At 45.4% G+C, this 21,552-nt stretch overlaps 1 protein-coding gene across 1 annotated transcript in view; it reads right to left on the bottom strand.

Moving 5' to 3' along the window:
• LOC119954018 (multiple epidermal growth factor-like domains protein 6) overlaps positions 1–21,552 on the bottom strand; it is a 73,100-nt gene that overhangs the window by 30,052 nt on the left and 21,496 nt on the right. Inside the window, exons 7-10 of the mRNA XM_038778793.1 lie at positions 10,588–10,740; positions 6,944–7,145; positions 6,675–6,815; positions 2,727–2,864 (exon numbers count right to left, since the gene is read on the bottom strand). Coding sequence (XP_038634721.1) covers positions 2,727–2,864; positions 6,675–6,815; positions 6,944–7,145; positions 10,588–10,740 — 634 coding nt within the window. The remainder of the gene's footprint in view (positions 1–2,726; positions 2,865–6,674; positions 6,816–6,943; positions 7,146–10,587; positions 10,741–21,552) is intronic.

Genomic DNA, 21,552 nt, shown 5'->3' with positions numbered 1-21,552 from the left:
TGATGACATCAGGACGAATGGCTGACATCTTCTCCCGCGTCGAGCAAATTCAGGTTCATAAAGAAGATAGAAAAGTTATAATTTGTCCAATTTAGTGTCCCAAAAGGTTAGGTTGGGTTACGGGGATACGGGGATCTCCCTCAAGCAGAGATGCTTAAGAGGTCGCCTAATGGAGCTTTTCAAGGTGATGAGGGGTTTTGACAGAGCAGATAGGGAAAATGTTTCCCTTTGACGAGTTGATCAGTTACTAGAAGTTACAGGTTCAAAATTATTGGGACTACTTGATTTGGATCAGATTTAGATTTATTGGAGGTGAAAAGATTATTTTTTCACTCGGATAATAATCTCTACCACTTTACCTGAAAAGGTGATGGAAGCATATTCCATAATTAATGTTAAGAGGAATTGGATGAATCGTCAGGATGAGGAACTTGAAAATGTTATAGATCAAAATGTGGGGATGTGGAACTATTGGGCATGACTGCTCTTTCGAGGAACCAGTAGAGGCACAATGAACTAAATGGGGTCCTTCTGTGCTGCAACTTGTCACTATTCTATGAGTTTTCATATTGTCCATTATTTTCCCTTAAATGCAATTAGACAAACTCAAATATCGGGTGAAATCTTCTTCAGATTTGCTTTCAGCATAACCGGTTACTGGTTATGTGAAGATGCCTGAGTGCAATTTCTCCATTCTTGTTTGTACTGTGCTGTGGACATAGTTACTGCATGGTTTGCATAACTAACTGCAAATCTCGCTAAAGAGTCAGGATCAGAATTAATTCTATGCAAATACTCAACCAGTTAAACAGAAGTGTCCCTGCCGACACGATCCAGATGGAGTCGATAATCCCCATGTGCCGCAAAATGTGCCTTCAAATTAAAAAACAGTTGAAGAATTCATATCAAAATTCATGAAATGTGAATATTATTTAATAAATAATATTGCATATATCCCCATTCGTCAATTATTTAAATTCAAAACAGAGGAACAATTAGATTAACTGTTCTGCTTAGTAAAAAGTTTACATCCATGCATAAAGCAACAAGTTACCCGTTCCTTAGTCTAAAGGTATTTCACTGTAACAATGCTTTAAATATACTTTCTTGAACATGTATATTTCAAAATGTGTTAAATTAGAAATTAATTAAGTGAGCCTCAAACTACTTTCACTTGCGTGTCGACCAACAGCACATAAATCCCCCTCTTCTGCACACATTGGAATTTCTGGAGCCTACTGCATTTCTGAAATAAACAATGCGACAATGGTATGGGCCACTCTTCCAGAATTGGGGAAAAGTATACAGTTGATACAAAGTGGGAAGAATTTTACTCTGCACTTAGCCATTCAAGATTACTTGATCCTGGCACTGGAACAGGAGTCATCCCCCCCAGGGTGGGCAGTGGAGATTGGGACTATTTCTGGGTGCTCAAATGCTCCTCAGGGAAAACAACCACTGGCTCTGATTTGTTACATGCGGAGGGTAAAATGGATCCTGTCCAAAGCCTTTGTTTTGCCCTAGATGACCTCAGAGGTCACATGACTATGGCAAGCCACAGTATATTCAAAAGGCAGCAGCACAAAGGCAATCCCCCAATATCCCCCTTTTCATAAAAATAAAAAGAAACACCTGGATTGCACTATCATTTTTAACTGCACTTGACCCACACATATTGTTTATAAAGAAAGTCATCATGCATGAACAGAAACTATTCAATCTAAATTGCTTCACTTTCTTTTGTTTGTCCGCACAAGTATTTAGAATCCTGGAGTCATAGAGGTCTACAGCAGAAAATCCCCTTCGGCCCATCGCATCTGGTCAAAAGCAACCACCTAACTATTCTAAACCCATTTTCCAGCACTCGGTCCATAGTCTTGTATGCCTTGGGATCGCAGGTGCACATCTAAATATTTCTTAAATGTTTTAAGGGTCTCTACCTCCACTACCCTTTCAGACAGCGAATTCCAGACTCCCTTTGATGAAAACGTACTTCTGCACATCCCCTCTAAACCTCCTGCCCCTTACCTTCCATCTAAGGTCCTTCCAGCGAGGGGAAAAGTTTCTTCCTGTCTACTCTATGCCCCTTTGTGGTGATATGAGTGGGAGCACTGCCATTGGTGCAGAGCATTGGTTCCCCATTGGCTCTGGCTGGTCATGTGCCTCTCGTCTGATTGGCTGGGACTAGTCATATGACTGCTCACCAATTGGTCGAGAGGCAAGTAGACCCCGCCTCCGAGGCGGGGTATAAGTACCCAGGTTTCCCGGCGGTCGGCCTTTCTCTGTAGTCGACCACCAGGCTAACAACTAGCTGATTAAAGCCACAGTTTGGATCTTCATCGTGTCTTGCATCCAATTAATGGTACATCATCCTTATAATTATATACATTTCAATCATGTCCCCCCCTCAGTTTGCTCTGCTCCAGGGAAAACAACTCCAGTCTATCCAATCTCTCTTCATAACTAAAACTCTCCCACCCTGGAAAAATGCTGGAAAACCACCTTTGGACCCTTTCTAATGTTATCACATCCCTGCTACAATGTAGATTCCAGAATTGCACACGATACTCTCACTGTGGCCTGATCAATATTTTATAAAATTTGAGTCAATTTTTTGATGATCCCTTTCACTGCTGCCTCAACCTTTCCATTTGACTGGGAATAGTGCGGAGGTTATGTGCAGTGCAGAATTTCCCAAACATTCATGAAGTGCCTGAACTCTTCACTTATGAAGTGAGGGCCATTGTCAGTCATCACAATGTTGGGAATGCCATGATGACTGAAGTGTGCTTTCAAGCATTCTATTGTCTCACTGGTTGCCATTGACTTCAGCTTGTCTAATTCACAGTAGTCTGAATAGTAGTCTACGGTGATAAGAAATTAAGTTGAAAAGAGACTGAAGAGGCCTACTCCAAGCTTCATTCATGGTCTGTCTCAGATGTCATGAGCAACTCTTTATATTGTTTTGCTTGATGTTCATTAGAAGCACGGCACTGGCTGATGTGGGCCTGAATCTAATTACTCATGTTTGGCCAGTAGAGCACTTTTTTTGCCTTGCTCAGGCAAGACTCAATTCCTTGATGGGTATCATGCATGGGCTTTAGCATCTCTCTTCTCATCTCCTTAATGATGATGACAATAGTTCCTTTGGACACAATGTATTCTCGGACAATTACTTAATCTCTGTACACCCAATACTACCTTAAAACAATGGGTGTGTCCTTGATGGTTTCTGGCATCATTTCATCACTATTTACTGTAGCACTTGAAATGTTGCATCTTGTGCAATTAGCTTGGTCAGAGAAGACATTGGTCTGTCAGATTTTGTCTCTGCAGGGTTATTGTCATCCACTTTGAGCTGTGGCTTCTTGTTACATCTGCAAGATTTCTCACTCTGTACTTGCGTCATCGACTTCCATCAAAGGGAGTGTGGTACTCTACAACATGTCGGCAATGCACATCTGCTACCCTTGTTTGTACTGCACTTCTAAATGATATCTGTGCAAATGAAGTAACATCCTTTAGAGAGGCTTTGCAGCAGATAGAAGTGGTTTGAGAAAGCCGCTGAGAAGTGACATGTGGCCAGACTGGTTTCTCTCTCCCAAAGAACTATAGATTGAAATGCTCAAAGTAAAGACATTTTCAGCCACTCTTTCTCAGCCTAATTGCAACATCATTCTGATTGCATTAATGCTGTGGTTGCAAATGTTGCCCTGGCTGCACGGGGGTTGCTCCAAGGCCTGTTTCACTCATATCTCACTGCAGGGTGTCCCCTTCATTGACACCATAGTACCTCAGCACTGGTGTTATGATCACTTGTTACTTGATGTAAGTGAACGCTGCTTCTTGCTCAATACCACTGAACATCCTTGTCGTGAGCTTGTATAGAGGTTCACTGTGATGACAAATTGGACAAGCACTTGGCTATATAGTTCACAAATCGTACAACTCACTAAACTGCATTCGCACCTGTTGGTTGCTGAATCTCTACTACAACTCTCACCTCACCGGGATCAGGGGAAAGTCCTTTTGCTGTTAGTACATGACTGATCTACTTGACTTCAGTCACTTTCCGTTTTCGTTTTTTTTTTTGAGCAACTTCACGTTTAGCATGGCCACCTAACCTGCACATCTTTGGGTTGTGGGGGTGAAACCAACACAGGCACAGGGAGATTGTGCAAACTCCACACAGACAGTGACCCGGGATCGGGATTGAACCTGGGTCCTCTGCGCCGTAGGCAGCAGTGCTAACCACTGTGCCACCGTGCAACCCCTCATACCGCCTCCATTGATACTTTCTGAAGCAGTAGAAATGCCAAATGAAATGTGGAACAATCTGTACCCCCAAAGTGGCATCCAAAATGTAGTCAGAAAACTGCTGCTTCCATCAAACTTCATTTGCATCTAGGTTGGTTTTTTGCCATGGTAAGTTATGCCAACATTCCTTCAATGATTGGCATGGGATAATGAGATCTCTTTAAAGAGCTCCATTGATGTCCTTTGGATCTAAGCACACTATAAGCGTTCCAGGTTTGTTTTAACTGCTCCCATGCTGCTAATCCAGTCCGTATGATTCAGAAACAGAGGACACAATTCTCCCAAAAGGTTTCGAAGTTAATTGTGGCGGATTTTTCAGGGAGTTTTCCAGCAGCTCTGCCAGTGAGTTCCCCACCGCTACTCACCTGATGAAGGAGCTGTGCTCCAAAAGCTAATGACTCCAAATACAACTGTTGGACTTTAACCTGGTGTTGTGAGACTTCTTACTGTGCCCACCGCAGTCATGGCTATTCAATGACACGGAGCCACTTTTTTGGGCCCTGGGAAGTTTCTCATTGGTTTAGCCAACTGGAGAGCAGAACGCAGAGATCAGGCCGCCATTTTAAAAGGGTGCCCAAATCTCTAAGTGAGCCTGTGGGTCCACCATACCCCCCACCCATGGGCAATGTCGCCTCTCACACTCATGGACACTACCCCATCCCTCCCAAGTGAGGATGCCCCGCTATAGGGTCTCAGGGGGTCTACCATCTTACGGCCCCCTAAGCCCCCTTACAGCACCCCCTCCCTTCTAGGACCCCCAGCCATTACCCCTCCAAACTCTCAGAGGCCCATACTTACCTGTCCTGCTCTCCCTCCACTCTCCAAGGTGCCCACATTACAGGGGGCCATCCTGCACTTACCCTGACCATCCAAGGGTTTCGGACATTTGTGTGGACCAGCACTGATCGGCGCCCGGTTGCAGCCTCCCTGGGGAGGCCAAAGAATCAAGGGAGACCAGTGGATCCCACATGAATAGATTGTAAGTAGGTTCATGACCTACTTCCGGGAGCGGCGTTTGGTCACGCCCATTTGGGGCCGAATTCCGACTCCGACATCTCGTGACCGAAAGCCATTCCTAACAAGCTTGGTTACCTGTCATTTGCACTAGTTGTCCTGTACCCTTCCACCCCACCTCTGTGAAAATTGCCCAAGGGCCAGGGAATGGGCACACTAGCCAGCAGGGCTATTTTTAGCTCCCATATACCTCCATTCCCTGTCCTGAGTGTACAGCTTGGTAAAATCACCCATTTCCAAACTCAAACATCTCACATTATAGAACATAGAACAGTACAGCACAGAACAGGCCCTTTGGTGTTTCCCATTCACCAACATCCATCAGGCATTGATTCTCATTAACTCTCATTGGTTGTACTGACCAGCAGGACACTTTAGACAATGCTCCACTTCACTCAATCCCACAGCTGGATTGTAGGTTCCTGGTGGGCAAGGTAGATGGCTCCATCCTGTGTTCTTTGTGCAGTAATGACCTTCTGGACAGGGTCTTATTGCATGTCCTTCTACACAATAAAACCCAGCAGGACAATCGAAGCACTTCCCCTGTCCTACAATCAATGACAGACAAAAGGAAACTTAAAATGCTTAAAATGTTTAAGTGATTATGAAATTACAGCAGGAATTAGTCGCTCTGTAGTTTTGGAGAAGGGGCGTGTGAATTTTAGAAAGGAGCGTATAGGGTCGTCTACCCAATGCAATCCTGCCACCGAATGATGTTAGCAGAGGAGGAGTCACACTGGCACCAACTACCCACCGAGTTGTGGGAGTAGCCACTTAGTAGCAATGAAGTGACTGCTTTGGTGAGGTTTGCAGACAGGATCTTCCCCATAGTGGCTCGGTGCCTGCCCCATGTTGAAGCTGAATCCAGACAGATGACTGGATATAGCCTCTCAATGGCAGGTTGGGGGAGGGAGGGGAGGCAAAGAGACTTCCTACATTACCACCGCCACTCCCATTCACCCTCCACCATGGTTTTATCCAATTTTTTTAAGTGTTCAGAGAGCATCTCTACCTTGAGGCATTTCCTTCCTACATCGGCAGTGACTACCACTCTCGATGGGGCTGCCAACTCCCCCAGAGCCTTGGGTGCTGCCATTGGCAATCCCGGCTATGCAGCCTACTCACCAACCCTGATTGGTCAGAGCTCCCAGAGGTGGTCTGATAAATTTTCCACCTCCGGAAAGATCGCGCAGGCGGGCATCAAGATCGAAATCCAGAAATGGTCGGGTTCCTTGTTAACAATTTATGATAGTAAGGTTCTGCCTGACATCTTTAGTTCGACTATTCTCTAAAATTCCATTTGATTGAAAAACTGAGCAAGTTCCATTCGGTTTTCTACTCACCTGTGACATTGTTGTAGTATCCATCTCCACAACGCAAAGGTATAGCTGTACCCTCTGGGCAATAGTGGCCCTCGGGGCACAAATCACCTGTCTCACCATCCACAGGCCTTGTGCTCTTAGCCCGTTCTTTGCAATAAAAACCTAAACGTAATAGTGAATAGTTAACATGAAATCCATGCAGTCGATTTGCAGTTAACAGCCATCTGAGGATTTTAGAACAATGTTAATGGCCTTGATGATCCCCATTAGCAGTCAGCAGAAGTTCCTACCTGGAGCACACAATTCAATTGGTTGTGCCAGTGCCATCCCACTGCAGGCATACCCAGGAATGCAGGGAAGGCACAAAGCAATTTCCTGGGCACCCGTGGCATTATTCCATGTCCCTGTCGGACATGGCTTTTCAAAAGCATGTTTGGTTCCAGAAGGACAATAATAACCAGCTGGGCAAACATTACCAAAGGGCATTTCGACCTAGAAAAATTAATGAAGAACAAATATTTTAAGGCATTACCTTCAATTTAGAACATTTTAAAGAAAACATTGATAACTGGACCTATCCTGTTTTGGATTCTGTTGGATACTGTTAAATACAATGAGGAAGGAGGCAACATTTATGCACTTTTCGTATTCTCATCTTGTCATGAAACACTTGCAATGAAATAGTTTGGGAAATACTATCACTGATTAATGCAGTAGCCAATAGGCATACTGCAATTTCCCATAAACAGCAGTCAGATACAATGGTTGAGCAATAAAAGTGTGCCAGGAGACAGAAACAACTCCCCCACTTGTCTTTGAATACCATTATTTGACACAGCAAATGGGGTGTTGGTAAATATCTCAACCAGAAACGTCAGCTTGGGTCTCTAGTGGGGCTTGAACCTATAACCTTCTGACTCAATGCCAATAGCTGAGCTGATAAATACATAGCCTTCAAGTCCACTCCGCCATTCATTCTAATCATTCGGGTCATTAGGGTCTGGTTTAGCTCACTGGGCTAAATCGCTGGCTTTTAAAGCAGACCAAGCAGGCCAGCAGCACGGTTCGATTCCCGTACCAGCCTCCCTGGACAGGCACTGGAATGTGGCGACTAGGGGCTTTTCACAGTAACTTCATTGAAGCCTACTCGTGACAATAAGCGATTTTCATTTCATTTCAACTAAATAGCCTAATCCCGCTTTCCCCCATATCCCTTCACCCTCAGTGCCATATCTACAGATGCTGGCACCATTAATGGCATTTCATAATATTAAAATGAAATGCAAGTGGAAAGGTGAGGGCAGTTGTGGCATTTCTCAAGCCATGTCTTAATGTGCGACTTACAGGGTCGGTGTCTCTTCTACTCAGTCCCCTCTCTGCTTCATATCCTCATGTTTCTCTTTTGACCTTCCTGCTGATGTTTCTGTTTCTTTCTGCTATTGTGCGACAGATTTATTTCCGATGTGCATGTACCTGCTCAGGTGTGGAGCCACAAACTATTTTAACTGCATGCAGCAAATCAAAATTTCAAAACTTTCACTGCAAAATGTGCCATTGCGGAAAGCTCCATCATGCTGTAACAGATACTTGCCCTACTCATTGTCCTCCATGGGACGTGTATATGTTAACCATATAATTTCCTATTAATCAGAAGAAAATTACTGATCAGACATCCAGTGATTGTCTCCTAATTAAATATCCTTCAATTGTGGTGCCATTTTGACCAAAAGATCTCAGTGATTGTGCTGGAGCTTACAGGGAAATCTTGGATTAATATATAACATAGAAGCAGGAGGAGGCCATTTGGCCCTTCGAATCTGCTAGATCATGGCTGATCATCAGGTTCAATACCCTGATCCTGCCATCCCCCCATATCCCTTGATCCCTTAAGCCCCAAGAGCTATATCTAATTCCTTCTTGAAATTACACAACGTTTAGGCCTCAACTACTTTCTGTTGTAGTGAATTTCACAGATTCACCACCTCAGTCCTAAAACATTCATCCCTTATCCTCAAACTATGACCCCTAATTCAGGAATCCCCCATCATCGGGAACATTTTTTCTGAATCTACCCTGTCTATTCCTGTTAGAATTTTCTAAGTTTCCATGAGTTCCCCTGTCACTCTTTCTAAACTCCAATGAATATATTCCTAACTGACTTTAGTCTCTCCTCATTTGACAGTCCTGCCATCCCAGGAATCAGCCTGGTAAATCTTCACTGTACTGTTTCCATAGCAAGAACATCCTTCCTCAGATAAGGACACCAAAACTGCTCACAATACTGCAGGATTTCGTAGCACAGCATTTGGAAAGCAGTGGTGTAAACTGACAAAGTCAGTATGGATTTATGCAGGAAAATCATGCTTGACAAATCTACGAGAATTCATTGAAGATGTAATTAGTAGAGATGACCAGTAGAGATCACCACATCCGATACAATTGCAGTAAAACATCTCTATTCCTATACTCAAATCTTCTTGCGATGAATCTTCATGCCATTTGCCTTCTTTACTGCCTGCTGTAACTGCGCGCTTACTTTCAGCAACTGATGCACAAGGACACCACGGTCTCACTGAGTATCCACCTCTCTCAATTTACACACATTCAATTAATAATCTGCCTTCCTATTTTTGCTACCGAAACTGATAACCTCACATATATCCACATATTACTGCATCTGCCATGCATTTTGCCACTCACTCAGCCTGTCCAAATCCCACTGAAGCATCTCTGCATCCTCCTCACAGCTCACCCACCCAACTTCGTATCATCTGTAAATTTGGAGATAATACATTTAGTTCCCTCGTCCAAATCATTGATATATAATGTGAACAGTTGGGATCCGAGCACTGATCCCTGCTGTACCCCACTATTCACAGCCTGCCAATTAGAAAAAAAAACATTTATTCCAACTTTTTGCTTCCTGTCTGCTGACTAGCTTTCTATCCATCTCAAGATACTACCCATAATCCCATGTGCTTTAATTTTACATATTAATCTGCTATGTGAGATCTTGTTGAAAGCCTTCTGAAAGTATAAATAAACCGCATCCACTGGTTCTCCTTGGTATCTCTACTAATTACATCTTCAATAAATTCTCGTAGATTTGTCAATCATGATTTTCCTTTCATAAATCCTTGCTGACTTTGCCAGATTACACCACTGCTTTCCAAATGCTGTGCTACAAAATCCTTGATAATTGACTCCAGCAACTTCCATACTACCGACGTTAGGTTCACTGGTCTATAGTTCCCTGTTTTCTCTCTGCCTGCCTTTTTAAATAGCGCGGTTACATTCGCTACCCTCCAATCTGTAGGAACCATTCCAGAGTCCAAAGTATTTTGGAAAATGGCCGCCAATGGATCTACTATTTCTCAGGCCACTTCCTTCAGTACTCTGGGATGAAGATTATCAGGCCCTGGAGATTTTTCCGCCTTCAATCCCATTAATTTGCTCAAAACCATTTCTTTAATAATACTAACTTCCTTCAGCTTCTCACTAAAATTTGTGCTTCTCAGAACTTCCGGCACATTATTCATGTCTTCCTTTGTGAAGACAGAAACAAAGTACAAATTTAGTTCCTCAGCCATTTCTTTGTTACCTGTTATGAATTCCTCCATTTCTGACTGTAAGGGGCCAATGAAACAAATAAATGTCATCTAACCTTGTCAAGGTTGAAAGCTCACTGTTGCTTATGACACCGTTAAACAGATTACTACCTTGCAATTATTCTCAACAATCGCTCCCGCCTGACTCAGCTGATTAAGATGGAAGACAAAGCCTGCTATGCAAAACGTGACAGAAGTCAGGTGCATTTTATATTCAGCTTCATGTTTTAAAATTCTTGACACACACCACAATGTAAATTGAAACTGCAGTTGTTGGATTTTCTCTGAAATATAATTCTGAAATGCTTTCTGTTTTGTGAACTTACAGGTGTGGAACTGTTGGAGCCCCTAGTGCAGTAATAACCAGGCTGACAGGGTCCTTCAGGTGCAGTCAGACCTGCTTCACTGCAGTACATTCCTAAATCACAAAGCTTACATGAAGCAATGTCCTCTGCTCCTTTTTGATGCAAGTAGTATCCCTGAAAAGCAAGAAATCAGGAGCTAAACCATTTAGTTATCCCTTTTAATAACACATTAGCACAGATTATTGTACTGAGCCACACCATCAATCTTGCCAAGCTTCACTCAGTGTAGTTTAAGAATGTAACATCCTGATGTCTCTGATGGAGATTAAAAAAGACAAATTACTTAGCAATGTCACAGTTTTATCACAACCCACACTTCCCCAATCTTGACATAATAAAACACAATATAGAGGCCCATATTTCTCTACGAGGGAGCGGCACTCTGTCATGGTGAAAATTCTGGAAAAAGCTGGAATTTAAGTCCCTCCCCCAATCATGGCAATTCATATTTTCACAGTGATGGGAGTGGAATTGGGCCAGGGTTTGCACACATGCAATCTACGGAGGAAGCTGGCCATTTGAGTCACCGGCTGCCTCAACCAAAGTGAAATTTAGGTAGGCCAGGAGTGTGAAACCTGGAGCGCACAGATTAGACCAAGAAAGAGGATGTCTGTACTTGGCAAATCTATTTGGATAGCCAAAGTGCCATTTGGTGAGGTAAGGTACCTCTATAGATTTAGTCCAGTGACACCTTTGGGAGAGGTAAGGCACCCTTTGGGATTGTTAAAGGTAAACAGAATTGTGCGTAAGAGGTGCATCAACCCGTTGGATACACTGAAGCTGCCAATGAACTGTCAAAGCTGTCAAGGGATGCTAGGTGAGTTGTCCTGGAGGATGTAAGGGCAAAGGGTGATCGTGGGGTCATGAATTGGCATCAGTTGGCACTCAGGTGGCATAGGTGCTATAAAAGGCCATGGGGATGTGGGGGTGCATAGTGGCTATGAAGGGCCATGGGGATGGGTAGAGGGGATGACAGACTATGGTGTAATAACTTTGCCTCAGACACCACACATGGCAGGTGGGCAGGTGGCATGAGGTGCATAGGTTGGCATGAATAGTGTGCGGAGGTGGGTTCTAATCTTTTTTAAAGTAACTTAAACAAAGTGTTGGAGCACAGAGTCAAACCTGCCGCCTTGCCTGCCTCCACACATGGCAGCCTCCACACCAGGAGCGGCAGATCCAATGTCAAATCCAGCCAGGCCTCTGGAATGAAAGTCCCAAGTGCAGTTAGCCATTGTTGAAAGTTGGGTTCGCAGAGCCGGGAAGTCTCCGGTCTCTATGCATTTGACCCGGGGAGGGGACAAATCTGAGCCGAGAGCACAAAGCTAATTCTTTTGGAATTTTTGAATCTCAGCTCAACCCATACTTACTGGGTAAAAGTTACAAAATACCAAGATGGAGTCAAGAAGAAATGATGTTGCTCTCTCTGGAAGTTTCCTTCCCAGAAATGGTTGATTGTTTTTCGGGAGGTGACATTTAAAGTTCATGTTCCCTCTTCCAGGCCCTCAGAAATGCTGGATGCAAGAGATCTCATGAGGAAATGACATACTTGCCTCTCTTGCACGTTACCCTGGGCAGCCTATTTACATGGGTTTCAAGACCTCTCTGTCAAATGGAGGTCAGGAGTTTGCACTGTGTCAGAAACAGTCACTCAATGTGATTTCCCACAAATGAATGGCCAGTATTTGGTGTGTTGGGCCAAATAGGAGCTTGAAAGCAGCAACAGGATACCATGAGCAGGTAAATGAGGAGAGGGTGCCCAGAAATGGAAATGCCCTCCCTCCAACTGTTTGAAATTAAAATAGAAAACAGATCTTTGCAGCCGGGCCAATAGAGTGGAGGGAGATCTCTCACAAGGCAACCCGAGGGTTCAGCTATCCCAGGCAGGCAAAGAGGGTTTATCTCCCTGCCTAGAGATCTGTCCCCCTGGTTTAGAGCTGTCACCGTGAAGGCTACCTCCACACAACTGCACTGTATTGCGCTGCCTGTGGATATGGAGGTCAATGGGAAAATCCCAGTTGGCCTCTGACAACATGCCTTAATACCCCTTGACAAGGTGAGTTAGCTGTTTGCTAATTGTCAGCGGGAAGCTCTGCTGCTTCCTCCCACAAACCCCCCCCCCCCTCCCCCCGCCCCAACATTCCTGCCCCTGGTGGCGCAGTAGTACTTTCACTGGCCTAGTCATCCAAAAATGCTTGGGGATCTGGGTTTAAATCCCAGTCGATGGGGAAATTTGTTTTCAATAAAAATCTGGAATTAAAAGTCTAATGACCGTGAAATTGTTGATGGTCCTTTCGGGAAGGAAAACTGCCATCCTTACCAACACGTGGCTGACTCTAGAATGTTCTCTGAAATGGTTAAGCAAGCCATTCAGTTCAAGGCCCAGCCTGCAATGCCCACATCCCACAAATGAAATAAAAAAACACAAAGGAACAAAATGTTTTTCTTTCCCGTAATTGCAAAAAAAGACTCCTTGGCTTAATCATCATCATAAATAACTCACCACAGGGCATGGAACGGGCAGAATGCTCCCAGTCGGGCAGTAGTGTCCATGGGTACAAGGCAGAGGATTGACTAGGCCTGTCTGGTTACAATACCTGCCCCGCATGCAGGTTAAACAAGATGATTGGAGAGGTACCTTGGAGGATCAGACCAAGGGGATATATTAACATGAAGACGAGCAATGCTACACATCATAGATGTGCTATTTTATAACATATATCTATTAGAACAGTTCTCCCATTGGAAACAATTTATATATTTGTTTTTAAAATTTAGAGTACCCAATTCATTTTTTCCAATTAAGGGGCAATTTAGTATGGCCAATTCACCTATCCTGCACACCTTTGGGTTGTGGGGATGAAACCCACGCAAACACGGGGAGAATGTGCAAACTCCACACAGACGGTGACCCAGAGCCGGAATCGAGCCTGGGACCTTGGTGCCATGAGGCATCAGTGCAAACCACTGCGCCACCGTGCCGTCCATACAATTTACTACCTATGTCAATACTGACTAGGAACATGGGGTTGGATTTCATGGCAGGGGGGGGGTGGGGTGGGGCTGACTATCGTAGGGGTTGGGTGGGCTAAAGTGTATTGCCAAATTCATCCCCCCCACCATTGCAAATGACTGCTGATAGCCAAGTAAGCTAAAAAAAAATCTTCTGCCATGCAGCCTACATTTGCCGCTAGAGGGCTAAAAAGAGAATGGGACTTTTGTCCCTATGTTGGACATCTGTTGGCCAATCTCATTGGCTGGCTGTTCTAGGATTCCCAGCAGCACCACAACACATGTTGAACATGGTTGGGACTGTAAGGAGGCCCATGCAGAACTTCGATGGAGCCTGGAACCAGGTAGGTCCCTTGCTGAGAGGGATTGGGGGAGTGCGGGGGGGGGGGGGGGGGGGGGGGGGGGGGGGGGGGGGGGGGGTAATTTGGGTGACAGGTTTTGGAGGTCAAGTGGGGAGAAACAAATGGAGGGGAATATCTTGGGAAGCTGTTGCCGCAATGTTCATTGGGCACCCTAGGAAGGACCTTGCCCCTTCCATCCCACCTTCTTATAACTTGTGTTTGAAAGCGTCCTGCCCATGTCAACTGTATTATGGTGCGGGCAACGTAATATTTGGGTTAATGGGCTTGGCAACAAGCTCAATGAACCACTAATCATTTATTTTACATTGACATGCAGACTTCTGATGTTGGCAACTGTTATGGAGGGGACAGCTCAGGGTAGATGGAGGGGGGGGTGGAATCCCCTGTATTTTTTGTAACCCCCCTGCAGAAAACACTTGCCTCTGGGGGAGCAGGGTTGGGGGGGGGGGGGGGGCAGGTGTAGGGGCTGTAAACTCCAGCCCATGAATATGTTGTTGCTTCAATACAACTAGAACCACAGAATGAGCTACAATGAGTTCTAATGTGTTTGGATTTGAATGGTTAGACTAAGAAGCGAATCCCCTGCAATCTGCACCATGCACTAACACAACGTGCTCTTGGTTGACTGCCGCTGATAAAACTCTCATCTTGTTCAATGCTCACTTCCGAGTGAATCCGAGGCTAGATCAGCACTGCCGGAGGTCTGATAGAGTGCTGCGAGTTCTGTTTCTTAAAATCACTGGTCTGGAATAACAGACAATAGTCAGGCATTTTAAGCAGTGCCTTCGCTGGGATAATGTCAGCTATCTTTCACAGTAACAGTGATAGATTAAAACATGAGGTTATGGTTGCATTAAGTGTTACGCAAGTTTTAAGATTCTGAACGTGATTTATTTGTTGATTGAAGTATGAAGAGACTGATCTCACAAACCGATTGATAAGTGCCGAGTGGGCAGGGCTCAGGGTTCGCTGCTCCAGCAAGTGAATAGTGCCCCTCCGGCGTGCCACGTTGCGTGGGAGTACTGGCACCGCCTGTGCAGAAGTATCCTGGACTGCAAGGCCCTGATGGAGCTTGGGCATTTACTCCAGAACAGTAGAATCTGAAAGAGTTAGAGATCAATTAATTTATATGGGCCAATTTTCCTCTGCCCTGCTCCCAAATAGTTTCCTGCACAACCCACCCCATACTCCTTCACCTTGCAGACACCAGCTAGGAGCGCGTTTAACAAAGCAATCATGCCAAGGGAATGCACAAAGATAACGTAAAGCTGAGTAAAAATGTGTATAAATCCTTTGCACCTATTGGCCGGTATTCTCCGCCCCCCCCACGCCGGGTGGGAGAATCGCCGGGGCGCCGCGCGAATCGTGCCACGCCGCTCCGACCCCCGCACGCGATTCTTCCAACCCCCCGAAACCAGCGGCGCGAGAATCGCGCCACGTCGCTCGGAGAATCGCCGCAAACGGCGAGCAGCGATTCTCCGGCCCGGATGGGCAAAAAAAAATGACAGTCCCGCCGGCGCCGTCCACACCTGGTCGCTGCCGACGGGTACTCATCGAAGGCTTGGGGTGCGGCCTGTGGGGGGGAGGGGGGGGAGGCCTCCTTCACCGGGGGGGGGGGGGGGCTCCGAAGGGGTCTGGCCCACGATCGGGGCCCACCAATCGGCGGGCCGGCCTCTGCCCCCCAGGCCTACTTTCCGCCGCGGCCGGCCCATGTACACCGACCCCATGTTGCGTCGGGGCCAGCTCGTGTAAGAAGTTCCCCGCGCATGCGCAGGATGGCGCAGCCCAACTGCGCATGCGCAGGTTTGAGCTGGCCCAACTACACATGCGCGGGTTGGCGCCGCGCCCATTTGGCGCCGCGTAAGGAGGCTGGAGCGGCATGAACTGCTCCAGTGCTGTGCTGGCCCCCTATGTGGGCCAGAATAGGTCGAGCCGGGCCCTGTTCGCCCCGTCGTTAAACGCAATGGCGTTCACAACGGGGTGAACATTTGGCCTCAATATCGGAGAATCGCCCCCATTGTACATGAACAGTACTGCCCATTAACATCCTCAATGTCTACTGGAGTGCCTGTGCCTGAAAGGAACAGAGTGGTGTAAATTTCATTCCAAATTCATACAGTGATGCACATTTCATACAAGTTCCCTTGATTACCAAATATTAAGGGATGATCTCATCGAGGTACATAAGATGATCAATCCAGGGTCCCAGGTTCGATTCCCGGCTGGGTCACTGTCTGTGTGGAGTCTGCACGTCCTCCCTGTGTGTGCGTGGGTTTCCTCCGGGTGCTCCGGTTTCCTCCCACAGTCCAAAGATGTGCGGGTTAGGTGGATTGGCCATGCTAAATTGCCCGTAGTGTAAGGTTAGTGGGGGGATTGTTGGGTTACGGGTATACGGGTTACGTGGGTTTAAGTAGGGTGATCATTGCTCGGCACAACATCGAGGGCCGAAGGGCCTGTTCTGTGCTGTACTGTTCTATGTTCTATGTTCTATAAATCGATAAGGTAGGCAGATGTTTCCTTTGGTGAGGGGTGGGGGGGGGAGTGTTGTAAGGGTCTATTCAGTAGGTGTCACTAAGAGGTTCAGAGGCTTGTAAGGCTGAACAAGAATGTTTATTGGTACCACATAGATATATTTTCAATATAATATATATGGATATGTGTACTATATATGGCTTTAACTAGGAGGTATCTCCATGCTTTCTTCTACACAGGTCTCTGCATACTCTTAAACTGACAGAATCGCTTATCATGTGACCCTTTCCATGACACTGTGGTGATTTCATACTGTTCTCCAATCCCACATTAACCCTTATATGGTTAAACACCCTTATACTACAGGGGAGTCTCAAAGAAGGGGGCATAATGTTAAAGTTAGAGCTAGGCAATTCAAGGTCGATGTCATGAAGCACATCTTCACACAGGGGGTATTGGAGATCTCAAACTCTCCCCCTAAAAGCTGCTGAGGTTGATGGGTAGATAGACAAGTTCTAGATTGAGATTGAGAGATTATTGTTAGTAAAGGATATTAAGGTTTGTGGAACTAAGGTTGGGATCTGAAGTTAATTTTAAGTCACAATTGAACTGAACTGGCTGGAACAGACTTGAGGATGCTGGCTAGTTTCCTCTTGTTCCTTTGCAACTAAATGCCAGAGGCCTGTGCACTCTTAATTCCTCCAGTAATGCCAAATGCAATTAAGGGGCAAGTTTTTCCCAGAAAAAAAATAACACTCCTGATTTCTAAATTGCCGTGAGGGGCAGGCTGGCTTCTGCATTGTTTGCAGAATGCTCTTTGTCTTATACGCTTAGTGCTGGAGGCTAAGGCATGTACTGTTCGACCTATCCATTTATAATGTAACTTGTACAGAGGTAGACAAGGGGTAACAATCAAAAAGCCCCTGTGATGTATGCCGAAGTCAGCTTCCCAGCCATCTGCTGAGACACAAATGCATCATCCTCTAACACAAAGGAGGACCCCTCCGCTTCCCCTAGAACCACTCAATGTCGCTTGGAAGCTCCATAGTCCATCCAGCATTTACCTCCCATCCCTGCCACGGCATTTGATATTTCCATTCTAATGCCGAATGCAAAGCTTCCCTAACTGTGGCTCGAATCCCCACTGGAGTCGCAAGGTGATATTTTGGGGCTGTGAGCTTCGAGGCAGCAATGGCTGATTTATGACATCATAAAGTTCTTTTAAATGTTTGCATTTTTTTTGGGTGGGTGTTGCCTAATGGACTGCGCTCTGAGGCCTGATTGCTGCTGCAAATAAAGCACATGAAAAGGTAGGTGTTTGTTACTTTGTTTAGGACCTCTGCCTTTTCTTCAATCCCAACCCCCCCACCCCTCTACTCCAAAGCCCCACGCTGAATATTTATTAAACAACAAATTTCTTCATGATGATATGAAATAGCATCTATATATTTTTTAAAGTTTATATTTTGGCCACATTTATGCCTCAATAATTTATTATGCTCTCTGTAAAAGTTAAAAATTAAAAACAAAAGGATTCAGTGGTTTTGATTTCTGGTGTGCTGTCTGTGAGAATACCTCAATGTGATTGGCTGCTGAACTGGCTTGATAACATCACTGCTTTTGGATGCCTGGAGATCCCCTTAACTTGGTACAAAATCCAAAGGAGAAAGGGGAAATCCATGTCACAGAACCTGATAAGTCTTTGCGGGCAGCTTTCTTAAGGTCAGCGATGGGCACTATTGCTTCACCGCTGACCATAAATGCCTTTATTTTTCATTTCTAATCTGCTGCCTAATCCACGAGTTGTGGATTATGCAGTTGCACGGTTTTTGCACCTTTTACATATGAAGCAAACTCTGTTAAAATGATTTGACAAGTGCCACATAATCCAAAGCAGCGCTTTCAGCCCTGAGCTCCATCATGTGAGTGTTGAGATGAAGGCATCTGCACTCTTTGGTAACTGTTATGAGCTCTAAGTAATAAGGTTCTCTAAATGGCAATGTATTTCCCAATAGACTAGACTCCAAAGCGTAAAACTGCCCATCATTAATCAATCCTGACTTGCAACATATTTGTACAAAAGGACAATCATGTTGTTAAATGAAAGATCTATAGCTCACTGCAAATAACGGCCGTTCATCATATAGACCGGGAACACTGGCAGCATCGCCACATTTACTGCTGTGTCACATCTACCACCATGGTTTGCGTAAGTTTACTACACTCCTTTGGTTGTGATCTTCCAACGTTCCCCAGATTCTGTAACTGCCCCAGTGGACTGGAAGGTTAAAAAATGTAGTAATACCGTTCAAGAAAGGAGGGAGAGAGAAAACGGGGAGCTGTGAGGCCAGTTACACTAACATTTTCCATCAGGAAAATGCTGAGATTGATTATTAAAGAAACAGTAGCAGGGCACTGAGAAAATCACAACATGATTCGGCAGAGTCAACAATGTTCATGTCTTCTCAATCGCATTGCTAAGGTTTGTTGATGTCATGTGAATTAAATTTTGAAGCTGAAGAGATACAGGTGACGGCTATTAATTGTCTTAGATTACATACAGTTGGACAGGGGGTTGATTGGGAGGAGAATTGTGAGATTGAACAAGTCAATAAAATCTGTCAACAAAGAAAAGCTCTGTGTCTTGCTTTCGACTTCACAAGCCAACTTTGATCTTATTAACAATCATGGTATCACAAAAGGGTAATTATGTTTGACAAATCTGTTAGCACTGTTTAAACATTTTGAGGATTAGCTATTACAGTAGATAAAGGGGAGCCAGTAGGTGGAGGTATGTTTATAAGTACAAAAGCATTCAATAAATTGCCACATGATAGATTGTTGCACAAGCCAAGGGCTAATGGGGTAATGTATTAGCATCAATAGGAGATTGGTTCAAGCGCAGGAAACAGAGTGAAAATAAATAGGCAATTTTCAGATCAGTCAGCTGCTTTTATTCGAGTGCTATGAGGATCTGTGCTGGGGCCTTCACTATTTACAATCTGTATGAATGGCTTTACTTGAAGAAACTAAGAATAATAATTTCAAGTTTGCTGATGATAAAAAGTTGAAAGAGAGACAGACTTACATTTATGTAGCGCCTTTCATTATCACTGGATGTCCCAAAGTTCTTTCCGGCCAATTAAATGCTTTTGAAGTGTAATCATTGTTGGAAATCATTGTAGGAAACGTGACATATAGCAAACTTCCTCAAATAGCAATGTGATAATAACCAGAATATCTGTGTTTTGTGATGCTGATTGTTGGATAAACATTGGCTAGAACACCAGGGATAACTCCCCTGCTCTTCTTCGAAATAGCGCCACAGAGTCGCTTACATCACAAAAAAGAGAAGATGGGGCTTTTGTTTAATATTTAATTTGAAGGACAGTTCTTCATCTCCTCAATGCTGTACTGGAGGTTGAGTGCCAGCCTAGATTTTGGTGCTTGGTTCTGGAATGTTACCAACTGATCTTGGGTGGAAATATAAGCTGCGAGGAGGACACAGAGAATAAAGATAGGTTCAGTGAGTGGGCAAGGAGACAGGTACAATGTGAAGTTATTCACTTTGGTGGAAAGAATGGACAAACAGAATTGTTCTTAAATTGTGAAACATGATGAAAGGTTGGTTTCCAGAGGTACAAGAAACACAAAGTTAATATGCAGGTGCAATATGCAATTAGGAAGGCAAGGAGATTGAAGGACAAGAGTCAGGAAGTCTTGCTGCAGTTTTACAGGGCTTTGGTGAGACCAGACCTTGAGTACTGTGTCCAATACTGCTCCTGACACCTAAAGAAGGATATTCTTGCCTTCGATGGTGGTGCACTAAAGTTTCACGAGATTGGTTCTGGGATGTAGGGTTTACCTTATGAGGAAGGGTTGAGTAGAATAGAATGATGCTCGATGGTGTTTGGAAAAATGAGGGGAGGTGATCTCATTGAAATATCTAAGATTCTGAGAGGACTTGACTGAATAGGTGCTCAGAGGCCGTTTCCCATGTCTGTGGAATCTAGAACTAAGAGAAATGGCGCAATTCTCTGGAAAAATCTCTAAGTGTTGCAGCAAGCAGGAATTGCTGTGAGCTTCCTGGTGTTCAACCCAGCGAGGCTGGCAACGCTATTCAACATTAATCGGTCCACTTAATGAGGCCTCACCGATTTCCCACCACAAATGAAGGCTTGCCAGTAGATTTTCCTACCCGTGCTCGCCAGCCCCCCGCTAACATGGTTGAGCAGCACTTAAGCTGCACTTGCTCAGCCAACCCCAGCCAGCTCACAACAATGGCGCCGAGGAGACGAGCTCTAAGATTCAGGGACACTGACCAGGGAACGCTGCTAGATGCCGTGGAGGCCAGGAGGGATGTCCTGTTCCCCCAAGGGCCCAGAAGGGTCAGCCATAGGGCAGCCAGTTCTGCTTGGGATGAGGTGGTGCAGCTGTGAGTGCCGGAAGTGTGACCAGGAGGACTGGCCTTCAGTGCAGGAAGAAGGTCAATGACCTACACCAAGTGAGTAGACACAAACAATGTCCAATACCGCCCCCTACCCTGCCCCCGAGAGTTGTCCGCCCCAATGGGAGCACCCACCCCCCCCCAACTCCCCATGCAACCCCACCCTCCCTCCACCCCTCCCCCTTCAACCCCCCAACCCTCCCTTCACACACACCCTCCCCACAACTGTGCACCAAGCGTGTGGCTAACTATGCCGTCTCTGTATCTCCTCAGGAAAAGCTCTCCCATAATCACTTGGAGAGGGACTGGCGGAGGGATGCCAGGCATCAGAATCCTCACCACCTTCGAGGAGCAGGCCCTGAAGGTGAACTGTATGGTCAAGGACAGAGCGGTCACCCACACAGCGGCTTGCGGATGCCCCAGAGGTGAGGAACCACCGGGCTCCACCCGGAGGACCTACCAAACGTGAGTAGTGATTTGCCTTACTGACTGACTGACCCATCCCTCCCACTGGCCACATGTCCATTCTCCCACAGGTCCTCCAGTTGACGCCGCTGGCCCATCCCAGAAGGCCCCCTTCCCAGCCTCCCAGAAGAGCACCTCGGAGGAGAGCTCCGAGGATGCCATCATAAT

This window comes from Scyliorhinus canicula, chromosome 19, assembly GCF_902713615.1.
Source record: "Scyliorhinus canicula chromosome 19, sScyCan1.1, whole genome shotgun sequence".
NCBI lineage: Eukaryota > Metazoa > Chordata > Chondrichthyes > Carcharhiniformes > Scyliorhinidae > Scyliorhinus > Scyliorhinus canicula.
Note: the sequence above shows the minus strand (reverse complement) of the source record. Positions and strands in the feature narration are given on the sequence as shown.